We start from the raw sequence: 14,983 nt of genomic DNA, 5'->3' as shown, positions 1-14,983 counted from the left end.
GTTGTTCATTATGTTCTAATAAACTGACACAAGTAGAAGTAAACTCATTTCATGTGATAGGTAGATGTCTGTGCACGCTTGTCATTTTTCTTTCTTCTATATCAAAGCACTTCAGCTTTCATCTCTCTTTATAAGCATGTTTAAATCTTATTCTTATCTTATTATATAATCGTTCCTATTGTTTATATCCTGACAAAAGTCTAATAAGTGTATATGATAAAAGTTGCTGAGGTTTAAAGGTCTACTTACCAGTTTTTGGCAGCTGCAGAGACTTGTGGATCTCAGTAGTCCTCTTTTTTCCCAACATTTCCAGGGTGTCAAATACTAGTGTTTAGTCAAAAGCTGGCAGCTTCCCAGAAATACAAAACTTTGACACACTGACCATTGCAATGTTAGATAGTATAAGACGTACTATATAGCAGTCCTTTTTTTCCAAGAGCATAAAGCTCATGGAAGGGTTGGTGTTGACCTACTTCACCAGTTTGGTAGCTAGAAGATGGTCCACTTTGGGAGCTGTTAACGTGTTTTTTGCTTTCCCTCACTACTTAGTCAGAGTTAATCACCAGATTTAGGAAAATATTACGGTCCCTACACATTAAACATTTAAAAGTACTGTTTGAGTTTAAGGAAGATCTCTATGTTGCCAGTTCCCAACTTGTCCTCACGCTTCAGTGGCTTTGACAAAACAACAGCATGTAAAAGCAGCCGAGGTAACATATTATCCATTCTATGACTTAAATACGTCAAATTAACTTCCACTTTACTCAAATACAATAGACACTATAAAGTGCCTCGTGTGCTTAATTTGTGCACTCATTACTTGAAGAAAAGGTACTTCAGATACTTCAAAGTAATCCTCTCCACACATCTGTACCATACCTACATGCTGACTGTGTTTCCATAAATGTGCAACTTCACCTTTAATGTTGAACAATCAGCTATAGTCAGGGTCTTTTTGTTCTTTTATTTCTCATCCTTCTGAGACTTCACAGCGTAATGACCTTACATTCAACACGAGGGTGTCTGCTGCCAGGTTTAATAACTTTAAATAAGTCCTCTTCTCAGTTACGTCTGTTTGAACTTTCAACATGAGACATTTCTTAGATCACTGCAGGGCAGCTGGTCCAAACAATCACTGCAACTCAGCATGTTAATGTTGACGTTCTGTATTGCCAAATATAACAGCAACAGCGTCCACGTGTCTAATTTCTACTTTAATTTCAAAGTCTGGGCTCTGTCCCTGTATTTCCAATTAAAAGTCTGAAAGCAACAGTGTACTGTTACTGTTCAGATAACAACGTGCTTCTGTTTGCTAGCATTACTTTATTTTAGGGAGACTTGCAAATATTTCATTCACAATGTCACCAAGGCCACACAGTTATGCATTGCTCTTTAATGGAGGTTAACCAGACTATTATAAAACCAGCTAGTTTCTGTCCTTGAAGCATCTTGCAATACTTTTTCAGAGTACAGAATACTTTCAATAGTGTTCTGTAACTTTTGAGATACTTTTCATATACGTTTTATAAAACTGTTTCTTCTGCATCTCATTGTCATGAAAATTCCTGTTGGATTGGTCCAGCCCCACAGAAGCTCCACTACTTGTTACCTGTTGGCTTTGCTTTCTGTGAAACCACAAAAGACTAACTTTTACCCAGAACCATTCCTGGACCTCAGTAATGATTTTATGTGACGATAGGACTAAAAGGAAATCTTTATAAATGGGTGAAAATGGGAAATATATCAACTACTATTACTGCTGCTAGTAGTGGTTATAGAGGATGACAGTACATGCTATAAAATATTTCCTCTGTGGCAGCGGAGCTGAATCAGCCTGTTAGAGATGGTGCACCACTGCCTGCCAGTAAATGGTGCAAAGGCTGCTCAGGACTATCCATCATAGATGATGGTTCAGTGGCCTTCTCTGTATGGATGTGAGCAACATGTAAAAAATCTTAATTTCTTTCTTGTTATTCAAAGAGTGATGGGTTTCTTCTGAACAGCATTAAATTTGGATATCTAAGTCATCTCTTAATATTTTTTTGAAAATAGCTGTACCCCTGCCCCCATTTTGGCTTTAATTCATCACCCAACACAATTTCCAGTAATTTCTTAAGCAGGTACTTTCCTTCATCGACACACTGTCTGTCTGTCTGTTTCTCAGAGTCAGGGGGATCTAAGTTCACCATAGGGAAATCTGTCTGGCTGCTCTGGGCTCTGGTCTTCAATAACTCTGTGCCTGTGGAGAATCCCAGAGGAACCACCAGCAAGATCATGGTAAATTTAGTCAACTGAGTGGCTGTTTTTTTTACTTTGTTTTTTAATTTATTTATTGTGTGGATGACTAATCAAACCAGAGCATCAATTACCGTCAACTCCAGGTCCAATATTTATTGGTCAAATTTTAACCATTTTAATTGTTTTAATAGCAAAAACTTTAGCACTTGCCAAATCAATCATTTGGGACATTTCTTTAAAAAAATCCACTGACCAGCTCAGTGGGACCAAACAGCTTGAATGACCACAGAAGAGCAGTAAAATGCATGTCCATTAAATTTGTTCCATGTTTAGGAAAAATAGCCTCATAACATCTAACCAAGTCAAGAATGTTCTTGAGGAGGAAGATTTATCATCACCAAGGTCTACAATGAGCAGCTGACTTCATGAAAAACAGAGAACTTACAACAAAGTGGAGTAGCACTGTTTTGCAGTGGTTGCCTCACAGCGAGAGCGTCCTGGATTTGAATTCACTGTGTGGCATTTCCATGGTCTCCTCGTACTTGGATGGGTTTTCTCTGAGAGCTCCAGCTTTCTCCACATTACAAAGTTTGAGCTAATTGGTGATTTTAAATTGGTCATAGGTGTGAATGTGAGTGTAAATGGTTGTTTATGTCTCTGTGTATGGACTGCCAATCTGTCCAGGGTGTACCTCTGTGACAGCTGGAGCAGATTTGAGATCGAGAACTGGGTATGCAGAAGAAAATGGATGGATACAACAATGTATAAATCACTAGTTACGCACAAGAACAAGAAGACCAGAAAACACATAAAAGAGCCTGCAGAGTTCTGGAAAAGATTCTTTGGACAGATGAAACCAAGATTAGAGATCAGAAAGGAAAGTAAGGAGAGAAAGAGCTCATCATCCAAAACATAGCACAACATCTGTCAAACACAGTGGAGGGAATGTTTTGGCATGCATACCTGCCAATAGAACCGCGCTGTTAGTGTTTATTGGCTGTAACTGCTAATAAAAGTAGCAGGATGATTTCTGAAGTGTAGAGGGTTGTACTCTGTGCTCAGATTCAGCCAAATGCTGGCAAACAGTGCAAATGGATAGTGAACCAAAGCATACTGGGAAAAGGAACCCAGGAGTTTCTTAAGGCAATGGAATGGGAGATGAGAAATGGAATTTCAGCCAAGGCTCTTAACCCTATTCAGTCTTATAAAACTGAAGGCCGACAGAGAAAGAGTAACTGAAGGGTGAGTGCAGGGAAGGTCTTTACTGCGGCCACCCTCAGGAGGTAACACAGCGTTTGGGGATCACCACGGGTTCTAGACTTTAGTGCGTCATTGAATAAAAAGGATTTTCATACTTGATTTTCATTAAATATTGAAAACAATCATTTTTACTTAAAATGATGTTAATTTGTGGTGGTCTACAGAAGCAAAATTATAAAACTTCTATCTATTAACAAGCCTATATTAATGATTTGTGGGTCAAAAGTAGTTCAACTTTTGTCTCATTGGAATTCAAATGACTACATTCTCACCATCAAGCAAATACCTGTGTGACATTAAACTATAGTCATTAAAATGTCGTGTTACAGTGTAATCTATGTGTCTACAAAACTCAATTATTTAACAGACTGTTTAGTCACTTGTTTCACCGTGGTGGTCCTTTCAGTACCTGCTGTTACTTTGGGCTTGCAATCTCTAATGCAGAGTAAAGCCACAGGAGGGGAAAACTCGAGGTGTATTTTGTTCGACTGCTTGCCCAAGTGCTTTTCAACAAAACCCCAATCATCTTAAGAGCTCATTAGCTGCTTGATAGGCTTCACAAAGGGGGGTTAGAGCAGAGAAGATGATTATTCAACATCGTATGTGTGCTTTTTTTTAACCTGGATGTAAAGTTAGTTGTATGTCAGCCTGCAGGTAAGAGTTATTAATGGTTTCCTTGCCCATCAAACCATTTCCCATGTTCAATTTAAGATGAAAAAATCCACTGAAGAGAAAACTGTGTATTTAAGGTTCCCCTTTAGCAGCACCAGCACTCTGTATCTGATGTGTTTTTGCAACACTTGCCAGCCAAAATATTCTACGAGGCAACCACGTCTAATTAAAAGGAAAAAAGAAAGAATGATTACAAGATAAATCCAATTTTAATGGAGGTTTATTTGCCAAATGACTTCCACTTCATTTTTCATACCTGCCTAAGCCTATTCAGGGTTATCAGTAAGTACCCCACTATGTGCTGGAAGGATAATTGTCAACCATTTATTATTGATATTAAACATTTAAACAGATTTTACATCAGTCCACGGGTCGATAACTTCCCAAGCAGTCCATCGTTCAAGCCTCCACTGAGGAGTTATTTTTTTTAATTATGCTGATTTGCCACAGTTAGTAGGGGTGTGCATTTACTACCTTAATCACTAAGAAAATTATGCAAATTAACTTTTGGCACAAACAGAGTACTGTGGAAACAAATAGTCCTATTCACCACCAATTGCAAGTGGAAATTTATTGCTCAGGCTAATCCACATCTCTGCTTCCTGGCTGAATGTCAGCATTCAACCATCTTATAGCAATAAAAGCAGCTCTTCTGAACGGCTAAATGTCTTCATACCGAATTGCCCAAAAAACCTTTTGAAGAATCGTATCAATTTGCTAAAGTCATTTGGTGTAGTTAATATATTTCGATTCCTTACTCAGACAGCAATACTACAATCTGAAAACTGCCATTATCTGGTGAAAATCTTGTGTTTAAATAAAAAACAAAATGAAATATTAACCTCACTTGTTGCAGTTCTCTCATAAAAGTCATAATCTTTATCTGATTTAATGTGGCTGCAGTGCTCATTAAGGGCTTTTTGTATACCTCTGCACCACTTCATGAAAACACACACACACACAAACTGACCCGATGCGCCACCTTCAGGCCATGACAAACACTGCAAACTCTTCCTCTGAAGGCTGTTGTTTGGTTGTTCCTGGATTGTCGCTGAATATGATACCCAGTCATATGATGCCCACTAGTGATACCCACAGTCATCAGGAGGAAGTTTGCATCAGTTTGGCACAGAAGTTGATTACTCTTTAAGTAAACATCAAGAAGAAGAAGAACTCCTGAAGAAGACGGTGACATTGCAATTACATGCCAAAATATGACCTCCAAGGAGCGACCTAAAAACTGCAGTGGTGCTGGAAGCACTCCAGAGCGGTGCAAATATGTAACCTTGAAGGGGATGCTTCAAGGTGATTTCAAATTTAAATCCAGTGGAGTGTTTTTCCTTTTTTTAACAATTTTTGATTTCTCACCTTATGTTTGCATTTCTCTAAAAACTATTAAAACAAATCAGTCAGCCAGAGTTTTGTACTGGAGTCTGCAGGCCGTTCTCTAATCTTTCTTCTTCTTCAAAAGGCAGACTTTTTTTATTTGTGCTGCAAAAGATAATCCACTTTGTTTATGCTGAATGCATTTGATCACGTCTTTAACAAAAACATATTAATTTCTGCCAACGAGTGTCTGTGCAAGAAAAACAAGATTATGTAGCAAATAACCAATCAAATAGCTATAGGCTAACAGACAATCAGCCCAAGCCTGGAATAAATTTGCACCATCTGTTTTCTGAGCTAAAGGCTATGTGTATGAAATAGCAGTTCAACTGCTTGAATGATGAAGGATGTAGCGCTTGAAGCTTGAATTATACGAAGTTCTAAACATAACATATCACACCAAGTCCCCCTACTTTGTGGAGATGCAATATAAAATAACTTTTACACAATATTTTTTTTTTATTTGAAACATACTGTTTAAATATAATTAATTACTTAAATTACATATTTCAAAATTGTGCTTAAATACTAAACCAAGTGCTATGGTTCAACTAGCATGTCATCAATGGTCCTAATTGAATTTTAAGGTGGGAAGAAGGTATTTTTATATTCACTGTGATGGATGTGATGATGTAAGGTGTGCATTACGAGAAAAAGGAATTTTCTTTCTTCCCATATTTAAAAATCTGCAACTAGTTTAATATTATTACAATTTAAGTTCATTTAATTGTGCGACAGATTCCTGGGTTGCAGCTTTAGGAGGCAGAAATGCCACGCTGGAAAGTATGAACCGGCCCTCCAGGCAAGACAGAGTTTCAGAGCTGTGAGTTTAGCGATGAAATGCCAGGGAGTGGAAATAGTGTCACTGGAATCCTAAAATACTTTCACACCTGTCAGGCTCAGTCCTCATTGATCTTACTCCACCACACTTCTACCTTCAGGTGCTGGTGTGGGCCTTTTTCGCTGTCATCTTCCTGGCCTCCTACACTGCCAACCTGGCTGCCTTCATGATCCAGGAGGAGTATATCGACACGGTGTCAGGGCTGTCAGATAAGAAGGTATGATATGGATGGATAAGTGATTTACAAACAGGTGAATAGTCATATGATGGACTGAATGGTTAGCAAGAAATTCCACATATTTGATGTTGACAGATTCATGGGTATTTTACGTGATTTAAAACTTACAACACCAAAGTCCCCCAGACTCAGCTTCTTCTTTCAAAGTAAATACAACCGTGTTTCCAAAAACATGGAATGCTGTGTAAAATGAAAAATAAATGAATAGAGAGAGATGCTAACATGTTCTCCGGGTCAAAGGTCATTTTGGGTGGAATAAAGAAGCAGGGAGAAGCCGAAATCGCTTCACTGGGCTCACAAATCCAAATTTTAATTCGTCTTTGCACATCACAGAGAGTATATCACCCTTCTGTTATCGACGCAGACTAAAAGAAACTACAGTTCCTTCCCCCTCATACCTTCAGCAAACCAACATCCTTTTGGAATCGGGGTTGTAAATACGATTATGCCACAAATATTGCACTCTCTCATGTCTGTCTTTAAGAGAGCACATCAGAATAGCTTAAGTTAACAGAAGTGGAAAACTGTGTACTTTCCTTTTTTGATTATTTTTATTTTTCCAGTGCAGTTTCACCACAACTCACAAAACTGTGTCCCGCTGCTTTGACACTTTAAAACCTCATCTGTTTTATCAGTCTCTCTTTGCTTCTGAGCTCTTTAGAAAAGTGTAGCACAGGGGCTCTTCTTTGAAAGTGAAGTCTTTGAATCTTTGTAGCTCTTCATCCTGCAGCACGGATCGGCTCCTCTCCCTCATTTCAGCTACCACTCTTTAACTTCCGTCCTCCCTCCTGTCACTTTAATCTCAGCCCACCTCCTCTTTTTCTTCTTCTTCTTGTGCAGTTTCAGCAGCCGACAGAGCAGTACCCACCACTGCGTTTCGGCACGGTGCCAAATGGCAGCACTGAGGAGAACATCCGCTCCAACTATCCCAACATGCACCAGTATATGATTCGCAACAACCAGAAGGGTGTAGAGGAAGCCATTGACAACCTCAAGACTGGGTAAGGATAGGAGAACTATTAGTAACCACTTGGAGTGTGGATTTGTCATGTGAAATAGAAGAAATTAAAGCCTACGTGTTCGGTTAGATACGAACAGAACAATATTGGAAAACGGTAGATCGGGACTTGGAAGAGCACGAAGTAAAAAATGTCAGATATTGTTACGACCGAACGCAACCACACTCTGCCTGCACTAGACAGCTCATTTCTACAAATATACTTCTGCTGTCATCCACTCTTTAAAACAGCACCCAGATTCAAGTTAAAGCTGCACATTTTTGACAACAGCACTTACTTTAAACAGATACCGTGCCATCTCCCCTGGTTTTTATATATCTTTTATTTTTAACTTGAGGCGGTGTTGTCGTCCACGCTCGGTTCAATTACAGGAGCCCTTTTTGCCTGACTCAACCTGTTAGCGCATTGATCTGCCTTGCCTCGGGAGCCACAGCAAACTGTTGTAACCTGTGCAGCCCCATCAGGATCATGGCTACTAAATGCAGTTGGAGAAGAGGTGTGGAGGGGTGGAAACTTTTAAATAATACATGCTAGCAGCAACCGCAGTGCGGTGGGAAAATCACGCCATCTCAGCACTGGCTGACACTCGGGTGCCTCTTGTCTTCAACAAGGGGGGGGGGGGGCTTATTATACGGCTGTGGGACTACAAAGTACACAAAGCACTTTCCATAAAATATACACTCGCTCATTGCGTTTGATGTGGGAGCGGGTGAGGTGGAGGGGAAAGGGGGGAGTGATGCAGATTAGGGTTCAAATGTTTAATGGGACAAGCAAACACACACACACACACATACACAAGCCAGCAAGCAGCGGGCGCAGTCTTTAGTAGATTTGACGTAGCGTGTTATTAAAACACAACGATGCATTCCTTTTTATCATACTCACTTGTCCTTCTTTTCCCTCTTACATTAATTTTCCACCTCTCTCTCTATCTCACTTCAATCAGTCTGTCCGTCGTCTCTTTCATTACACACTGTTTATCTCCCTCTTCCTTATCCTTCCCTCTCATCCTGACATTATATACAAAGGAAATATCCGTCGAGGCAAAGTGATATGAAGATTTCTGTTTGATTTGCCTGCCATGGCACTGAGCACCGCCTCTCCATCTCATCTTTTCTCCTCCTGTGCTTTCCTTTTCTTCTCATGATGATTTTTTCTGTCCTTTGACTGGTCTATTCCTCCCTACTCATTAACTCCTTGCTCCCAGTTCATCAACTCCTGTGCGCTTCCTTTGCCCCCCAATAATAATATCTGAACTTCCCTTTTCTCTCCTTTTGCTGTCACCCACCTCCCCCCCTCCTGCTTTATGTACCCTCTTTGTCACCTTTTTTAAAAAAAATCTTCCACCCTTCAACTGAGCACTTTCCCCCCAGGAAGAATTTGGTGGATCTGTGCAGCTCCCTGAGTGTGAATATAAATGAATGTGAAGTAGAAGAGCAGGTGTAGTGACAAATCTATCATCCGCTTCTCAGATGTACATCACCAGTGTGAGCTGAGCTGTTACATTTAATCCATTACTTGATGATGAACTGTTGTAATTCACTTTTGATGTATATCCATTTTGCACTGGCTCCACTCCAGTAGCAGATTTCAAATGATTCATTTTTTTCCTATACTTTAATCTTTTTAATTATTACTGGAGAAGATTGTTCCTGCAGTAATTTATATTTGGTGGTATGTCTCTGCCCTTGCATGTGCACAGATAGAAAGCCTGAGGTGAGAGAGCAGCATGCAGAAACAAACCGGCATCGGTGAGAAGTGATATAGCAGTGATTAAATGAGATGTGGCATTAAAAGAAGAAGCTAGGACGGAGCTGGGTTTCAGATGTGCAGCAACCACAGGGAGGCTCGCTGTTATCAGCCGGTCTGTGAGGATTACAGTCTGAGCTTCAGTTCTTGTCTTTCCTGAACTAATGCTAGTCTTAATATTTTAGATTATTATAACTAAGAATTTCCTCATTTTCCCAAAGAGTGAAACCACAGGCTGTGTAATTATCACACCATATGATGTAGTGTGTGAATTTAGGAAACCCTCCCATGACACCATGGGAGTTGCAGTTTTGAGAATAGGACTGGGTCAGTTTCTAATTCCTAAGATATGTACAGCTGGATAATGTTGCAAAGAAGAAATGCATATAAATGCAGCTGCATCACAGAAAACTCCTTATATCTGCAACATGATTCAGATTTGAACCACATTATCCAAGGTAGCTACAAAACCACTGCTGTAGAAAATAATTTGAAGCAGGTTTGATTGAATATGTGTGATAACAGATCATTTTTCAGACATATCACCAATGAAACACCTTCCTCTACCTTCTAGCAGACTCAGTGGGCTGCTTTTCATTGTAATAAATGTAATAGTAACTTTAGGATAAAAAATATCAACTTTATTTTAAACCATTATCTTCTCCTGAACATTACCAACTACCTTTTGAGCTTAAAACAAAATCAAAGACCTGCCAGCGTAACAAAGGAAACAAAACATGCTTTTACTGCTGTTTTAACCTAGAAACACACCTCGGGTTGCTGCTGTTCAGCAGGGTGAAATTACCACCACTAAACGAGGTGCTGCTAGGGACTGATAACAACATATAATGGGTATTCGATGGGCTGATAAGATTTGAAACAGGTGGGTATGACTAATGCAGTCCAACAGCTTTGATAACAGCCTTTACATAACACATTTACAAACTGATCTGCCGTTAGATGAATTTCCTAGTGCGCTTAAAGTATCGTCATTCACAGTGATTTATGGTCTATTTCTTTTTCAGTTAGATTAAATGTTGCCGAAATATACTAAGCCTTACCCAGTCATGTGGTGACTTTGACACAAGGCTTTTGTAAACTTCCTGCACATTTATGTAAAAAACTGCATTTTTTGTGAGTAGCTGCAGTCAGAAATTACAACAACTGTTGAATTTTTCCTTCTGAGCAAAAGTGAATTACACATCCTTTGCTTAAATTAGCCCGTCCCCTGTCGCTGCATTCAATTATGCTCTATTCAAGCTATTGTAGGAGGAGAATTGGCATCTCTTCCTCCATTTATGAATGTTTCACTGTGTGATTGTTGAAAGTTGGTGAAAAATTGTGTTTAGAAAGAACCCTCTGTTTGCTGATGTCTTTGTAGAGACATTTGTCTCAGTGCTGGTTTGTCCATCATATCTTGTCATTTTGTTCTCTAGTTGCTTTTGTCATTTAGATCCAGGTCAGTGATTTCCATTGCTTTGTTGTAATTTTCCTCCTTCATTTCTCCCCTGCAGAAAACTAGATGCCTTCATTTATGATGCTGCAGTGTTGAACTACATGGCCAGGAAGGACGAGGGCTGCAAGGTAGGAAATGCATCTGTGCGCAGTGATTTCACACCTCTGCACAGTGAAGCTTTCGTGCATACGGGCAACCATTGCTCAAGTTTCTTCGTCCTATTACCGTGTGCCAAAAAAAAAAAAAGCACAACAAGCATGCTAAATGAGCACTTGTACAAGATGTACATCTGCATTAAATAAATCAAACACATCCAATGCATTTATATTTTCCCCTTGCGGCCTGTAGCTGGTTAATATTGTCATTTCTGGTTGGCACTGGTGTTGATTTATTTATAAGTTTGTATTTGATACGGCTCCCACAGCAAGAATGAAAATCCTTCCTGGTGATCATTTATAATAAGGTCTGTGGGAGGCCTGAGCTCCCAGCAGCCTCATACAACAGCCACTGCTGCAGTAATTATTACAACTGATGTGGATCTATATTAATTCCTCCACTGAAACAATATCCCACACTCTGGGATGTCGATATTAGACCTCAGCCAACTGAATTTATGCGACCATGACAGTACACAAAGAAATTACAGTTAAAATGAAACTAATTTATCTTTTGCTCATTGCCATCTGCGTCTTCATATCTGGCTCTCTGTGAATTAATGTGTTTGTGTGTATACGTGGATTTATGGACCTTTATGTGTTTAATTCAAAAAGGTTATGACCATCGGCTCTGGTAAGGTGTTTGCCACTACGGGTTACGGTATTGCACTGCACAAGAATTCCCGCTGGAAACGCCCACTGGACCTGGCTCTGCTGCAGTTAGTTGGAGATGGTAAGTTAAAAAGGGCCCAGAAAGCAACATGTAAGACAGGTTAGCAGGAAGGACGAAGCAGAGAACAAGAAGCATATAGTTAACGCTCATCTTACCAACTTGAAAACCCCAATAAGTAATAATAAAAGTTAATTAAGTAATTAATGTCATCTAAAGAGAAAAAATAGCAGAAAGCCAATCACAACTTGGTTGTGTCCTTCGCCTGCTCCTGGGCCTCCTCTTGGCAGGAGGAGCCCAAAACACCTCACCTAGAAGGTGCCCAGGAAGCATCCTAGTCAGATGCCCGTACCACCTCCAGTGGCTCCTTTCAGTGTGGAGGCATAGAGTTGTGGTCAAGAAAGTGTCCACATTACTGCAGTAACTGCATTACTACTGCCACTTCGGTATGTTTGTCAATCTCTCCCTCTCACTCATGATCAAAATTAAGCTCCTCCACCCTTTTCCAGCTGGGAACCATGGCATCAGACTTGGAGGAGCTAATTGTCTCCCAGTGCAAGCTGGAAGATATGAATCAATGAAGTCATGATCTCCAGAGCAGAACCTGAAATCTGAGACCATTGAACTGATACCCCCACCCAATGGGTGTGCCTGGACATTCTGTCCATAAATATTTTAAACAGAATTGATGACAAAGGGACGCCCAGTCTGCCCAGTCTGACTTATGTCTGCTGATACGAACCAAGCTCTCACTAGAGTTGTTTCAGAAACAGCTAAAAGCAAATGAAGCTAGTCAGACACTTCGGGCACTGATAACACCCAATTTGCCTCATGTTTTGCTCGGGGCATGCTGGCCTGTAACAGGAGGAGGAACAGTTACTACCTTGCTGTCTATATTTCAGGAGCAAAGGTAATACTTTTGTCAAGTAGGTCTTCCAGCTGAGCATTAGACAGTCACATCAGGAGGTAGAGTTTTCCTGTCTCCTAGGAGAGTCATTGCTGCTCAGATTGGGGTTCACAATGTAGTATCAGCTCTTTTTATATACAGGATGAGCATCGCATGCCTCAGCTCTCGCAGGTGCAGTTAATCCAGCCATATCCCCAATATTCGCATTACTTCCAATCTGGGGAGTTCCCCAAGTGCATGATGAAAGTAACAATTTTTTAAATGATTGACAGAGTTTTATTATTTTCACTGGATGCTGTATTTTACTTTAATTTTAGACTCAACCTTCAGACCGGGATCCCCTGAGACCCCAAACCATCGTTCCTTCAAAAAACACCAATCAACGTATAAACAGAAAATAATGATATCAAATCATTAGAAACAAAGTGACAAAGTCATAAAATATTGAACTGTTAAAAAAGTTCTGTGAGATCTTTGAGAGGTCTGCACAGACCCTGGATGATGGTTAAAGGAGATCGATTACACCTTCACTGGATTCTCATGCTAAACAGGGCCAAACTTTTAAATAATGAGGTCAGTGTATCTATATGGTATAAGTAGCTGAAATGGCAGTGAATCAAAATCAAAATCTGCTCTTAACTCTGTGTTTCAGCCAGTTTTTGTTCTACTCTTGGCTCTGTATGATGTTAGTTCTTGCTAAGAGCATGGAGGTCCCAAACATCTGCTGTTGAAATCTTCTGTTGAGCAGAGCTAACTCATCAGACAACTGGATTAAACATACAGTCTCCTCAAAGCTAAAGGAGTGAATTTCAGTCAGTGGATATTATATATGTATACGTAAGAGAAATAAGGATTATGCCGAGCTACATGTCATGCAAAGCTACTCTGTTACAGCTCAGTTAGCTTAATAAGTTACATGATTTTGATCGCCATTGTTGGTCGCCATTTTCTTTGCACTCCCACCGCATTTCATGTAATCCCCTTACTGCCCACCAGCAAACAGCACATTCAAAGGAAGAGTAGTCATATGTCAAAAACATTTATTACATTCATGTCTGTATTCATGACTGCAGTACTGAGGACTATATTAATTTTCCTTTTTAAATGATCCTTTCATTAATGCGTCCTAATTACTGGGCTAATTACTACAGACGTAAAAGGTAATTCTGATACGCTACTTATGCCGTTCGTCCCTCCTACGTCATAACCACTCCACAAACCAAGACATGTCAAAACCTTTGATTGAGAATTACTAAGGAATCTGCTCATCAGACCCCAAAATATGGAGTTAAAACGCAAGGTCACCAAGTTATGCGCCTCTGTAAACAAAATCAAAAGCAGAATCTAAATATGCTGTTCAACCTCACTGACATGGGTGGATTGGGAAGGTGGCAACACTTTTGGTGAAAATGCAGCTAAAACTTACATTTTTATGGTAACAGCAGGTTGTCCAGGAGTCCTCTTTATGAAGATTATCCATGTTTTATACATTTTAAAAATGGCTGGATCATGATGTTCAGGAAGCGCTTATACTGGAGAAAAAGGTTTTATTTATTTATTTATTTAGTTATTTTTTAAGGTTTCTAGTTCTTTAATTCCACTGCAAATGAATAATGATCAAAGAGTTTATGCAGGTTTTATGCTGATGGTTGAGTGTTATAGGAGGATAAAGCTGGGGGTGAGGAAGAGAGAAGAGAGAAAAGGTAAGAGGGATGTGGATGGAGAAAGGTGTGATAGGTGAGGGTCAGTAGAGAAATTAAAGAGGTGGTGGTTGTGAGAGAGATGAAGATCAATGGAGAAGGTCAGAGGGAGGAGGAGCAGAGAGGAAGAGGGAGGGTTGTGTGATCTCTGCTAAAGCTGTCAGATAACACGTACACACACTTGCACACACACCATTTCTCTTTTTCTGGTTCATACACTCAGTAACATTTCCCATATTCTCTGTCTGACCTGATTACACACAAATACACATACTGCACAGCAGACTTCCAACAGACTTCACTCTAAATATTTTACCCTCAAAGTTATTGTTTGGTTTGTTGCATACACATTTTTGCCTAATGTTTTTTTTCCCATCCTCTGACTTATAGTCTGATAGTAATTTCAGCCTCTTTGTGTTTTCTTAGGTCTCTGTTGAATTTCAAGTTTTTGATTGTGTTGCTCATGATGATGTAAAAAGATCACAGAAACAGGATTTAAACCCACGTTCTCAGCCTTTGTTCATGCTGCTATGACGATATCACATTTGGTGATCTTGAACATTTCCAAGAACTCTGGCTATTTATGTGTTAATCACATTTTTATTTACATATTGGTCATTAGTAGCTCAGTAATGGCAAAGCGTCCAAAGAAGATTGATGAGTGGATCTTTTTAACACAGAAAGAAACAGAA

The 14,983-nt window shown here is 39.7% G+C and overlaps 1 protein-coding gene across 1 annotated transcript in view; it reads left to right on the top strand.

Moving 5' to 3' along the window:
• The window catches only part of grin2da (glutamate receptor, ionotropic, N-methyl D-aspartate 2D, a), a 238,477-nt gene that overhangs the window by 198,798 nt on the left and 24,696 nt on the right, over positions 1-14,983 (top strand). The window contains 6 exon segments of the mRNA XM_025902353.1: positions 2,165-2,277; positions 6,498-6,614; positions 7,476-7,636; positions 10,918-10,987; positions 11,630-11,747; positions 13,743-13,751. Of these exon segments, the coding sequence (XP_025758138.1) occupies positions 2,165-2,277; positions 6,498-6,614; positions 7,476-7,636; positions 10,918-10,987; positions 11,630-11,747; positions 13,743-13,751 (588 nt within the window).

Source organism: Oreochromis niloticus, linkage group LG22, assembly GCF_001858045.2.
Source record: "Oreochromis niloticus isolate F11D_XX linkage group LG22, O_niloticus_UMD_NMBU, whole genome shotgun sequence".
In the NCBI taxonomy this organism is placed as follows: Eukaryota; Metazoa; Chordata; class Actinopteri; order Cichliformes; family Cichlidae; genus Oreochromis; species Oreochromis niloticus.
Note: the sequence above shows the minus strand (reverse complement) of the source record. Positions and strands in the feature narration are given on the sequence as shown.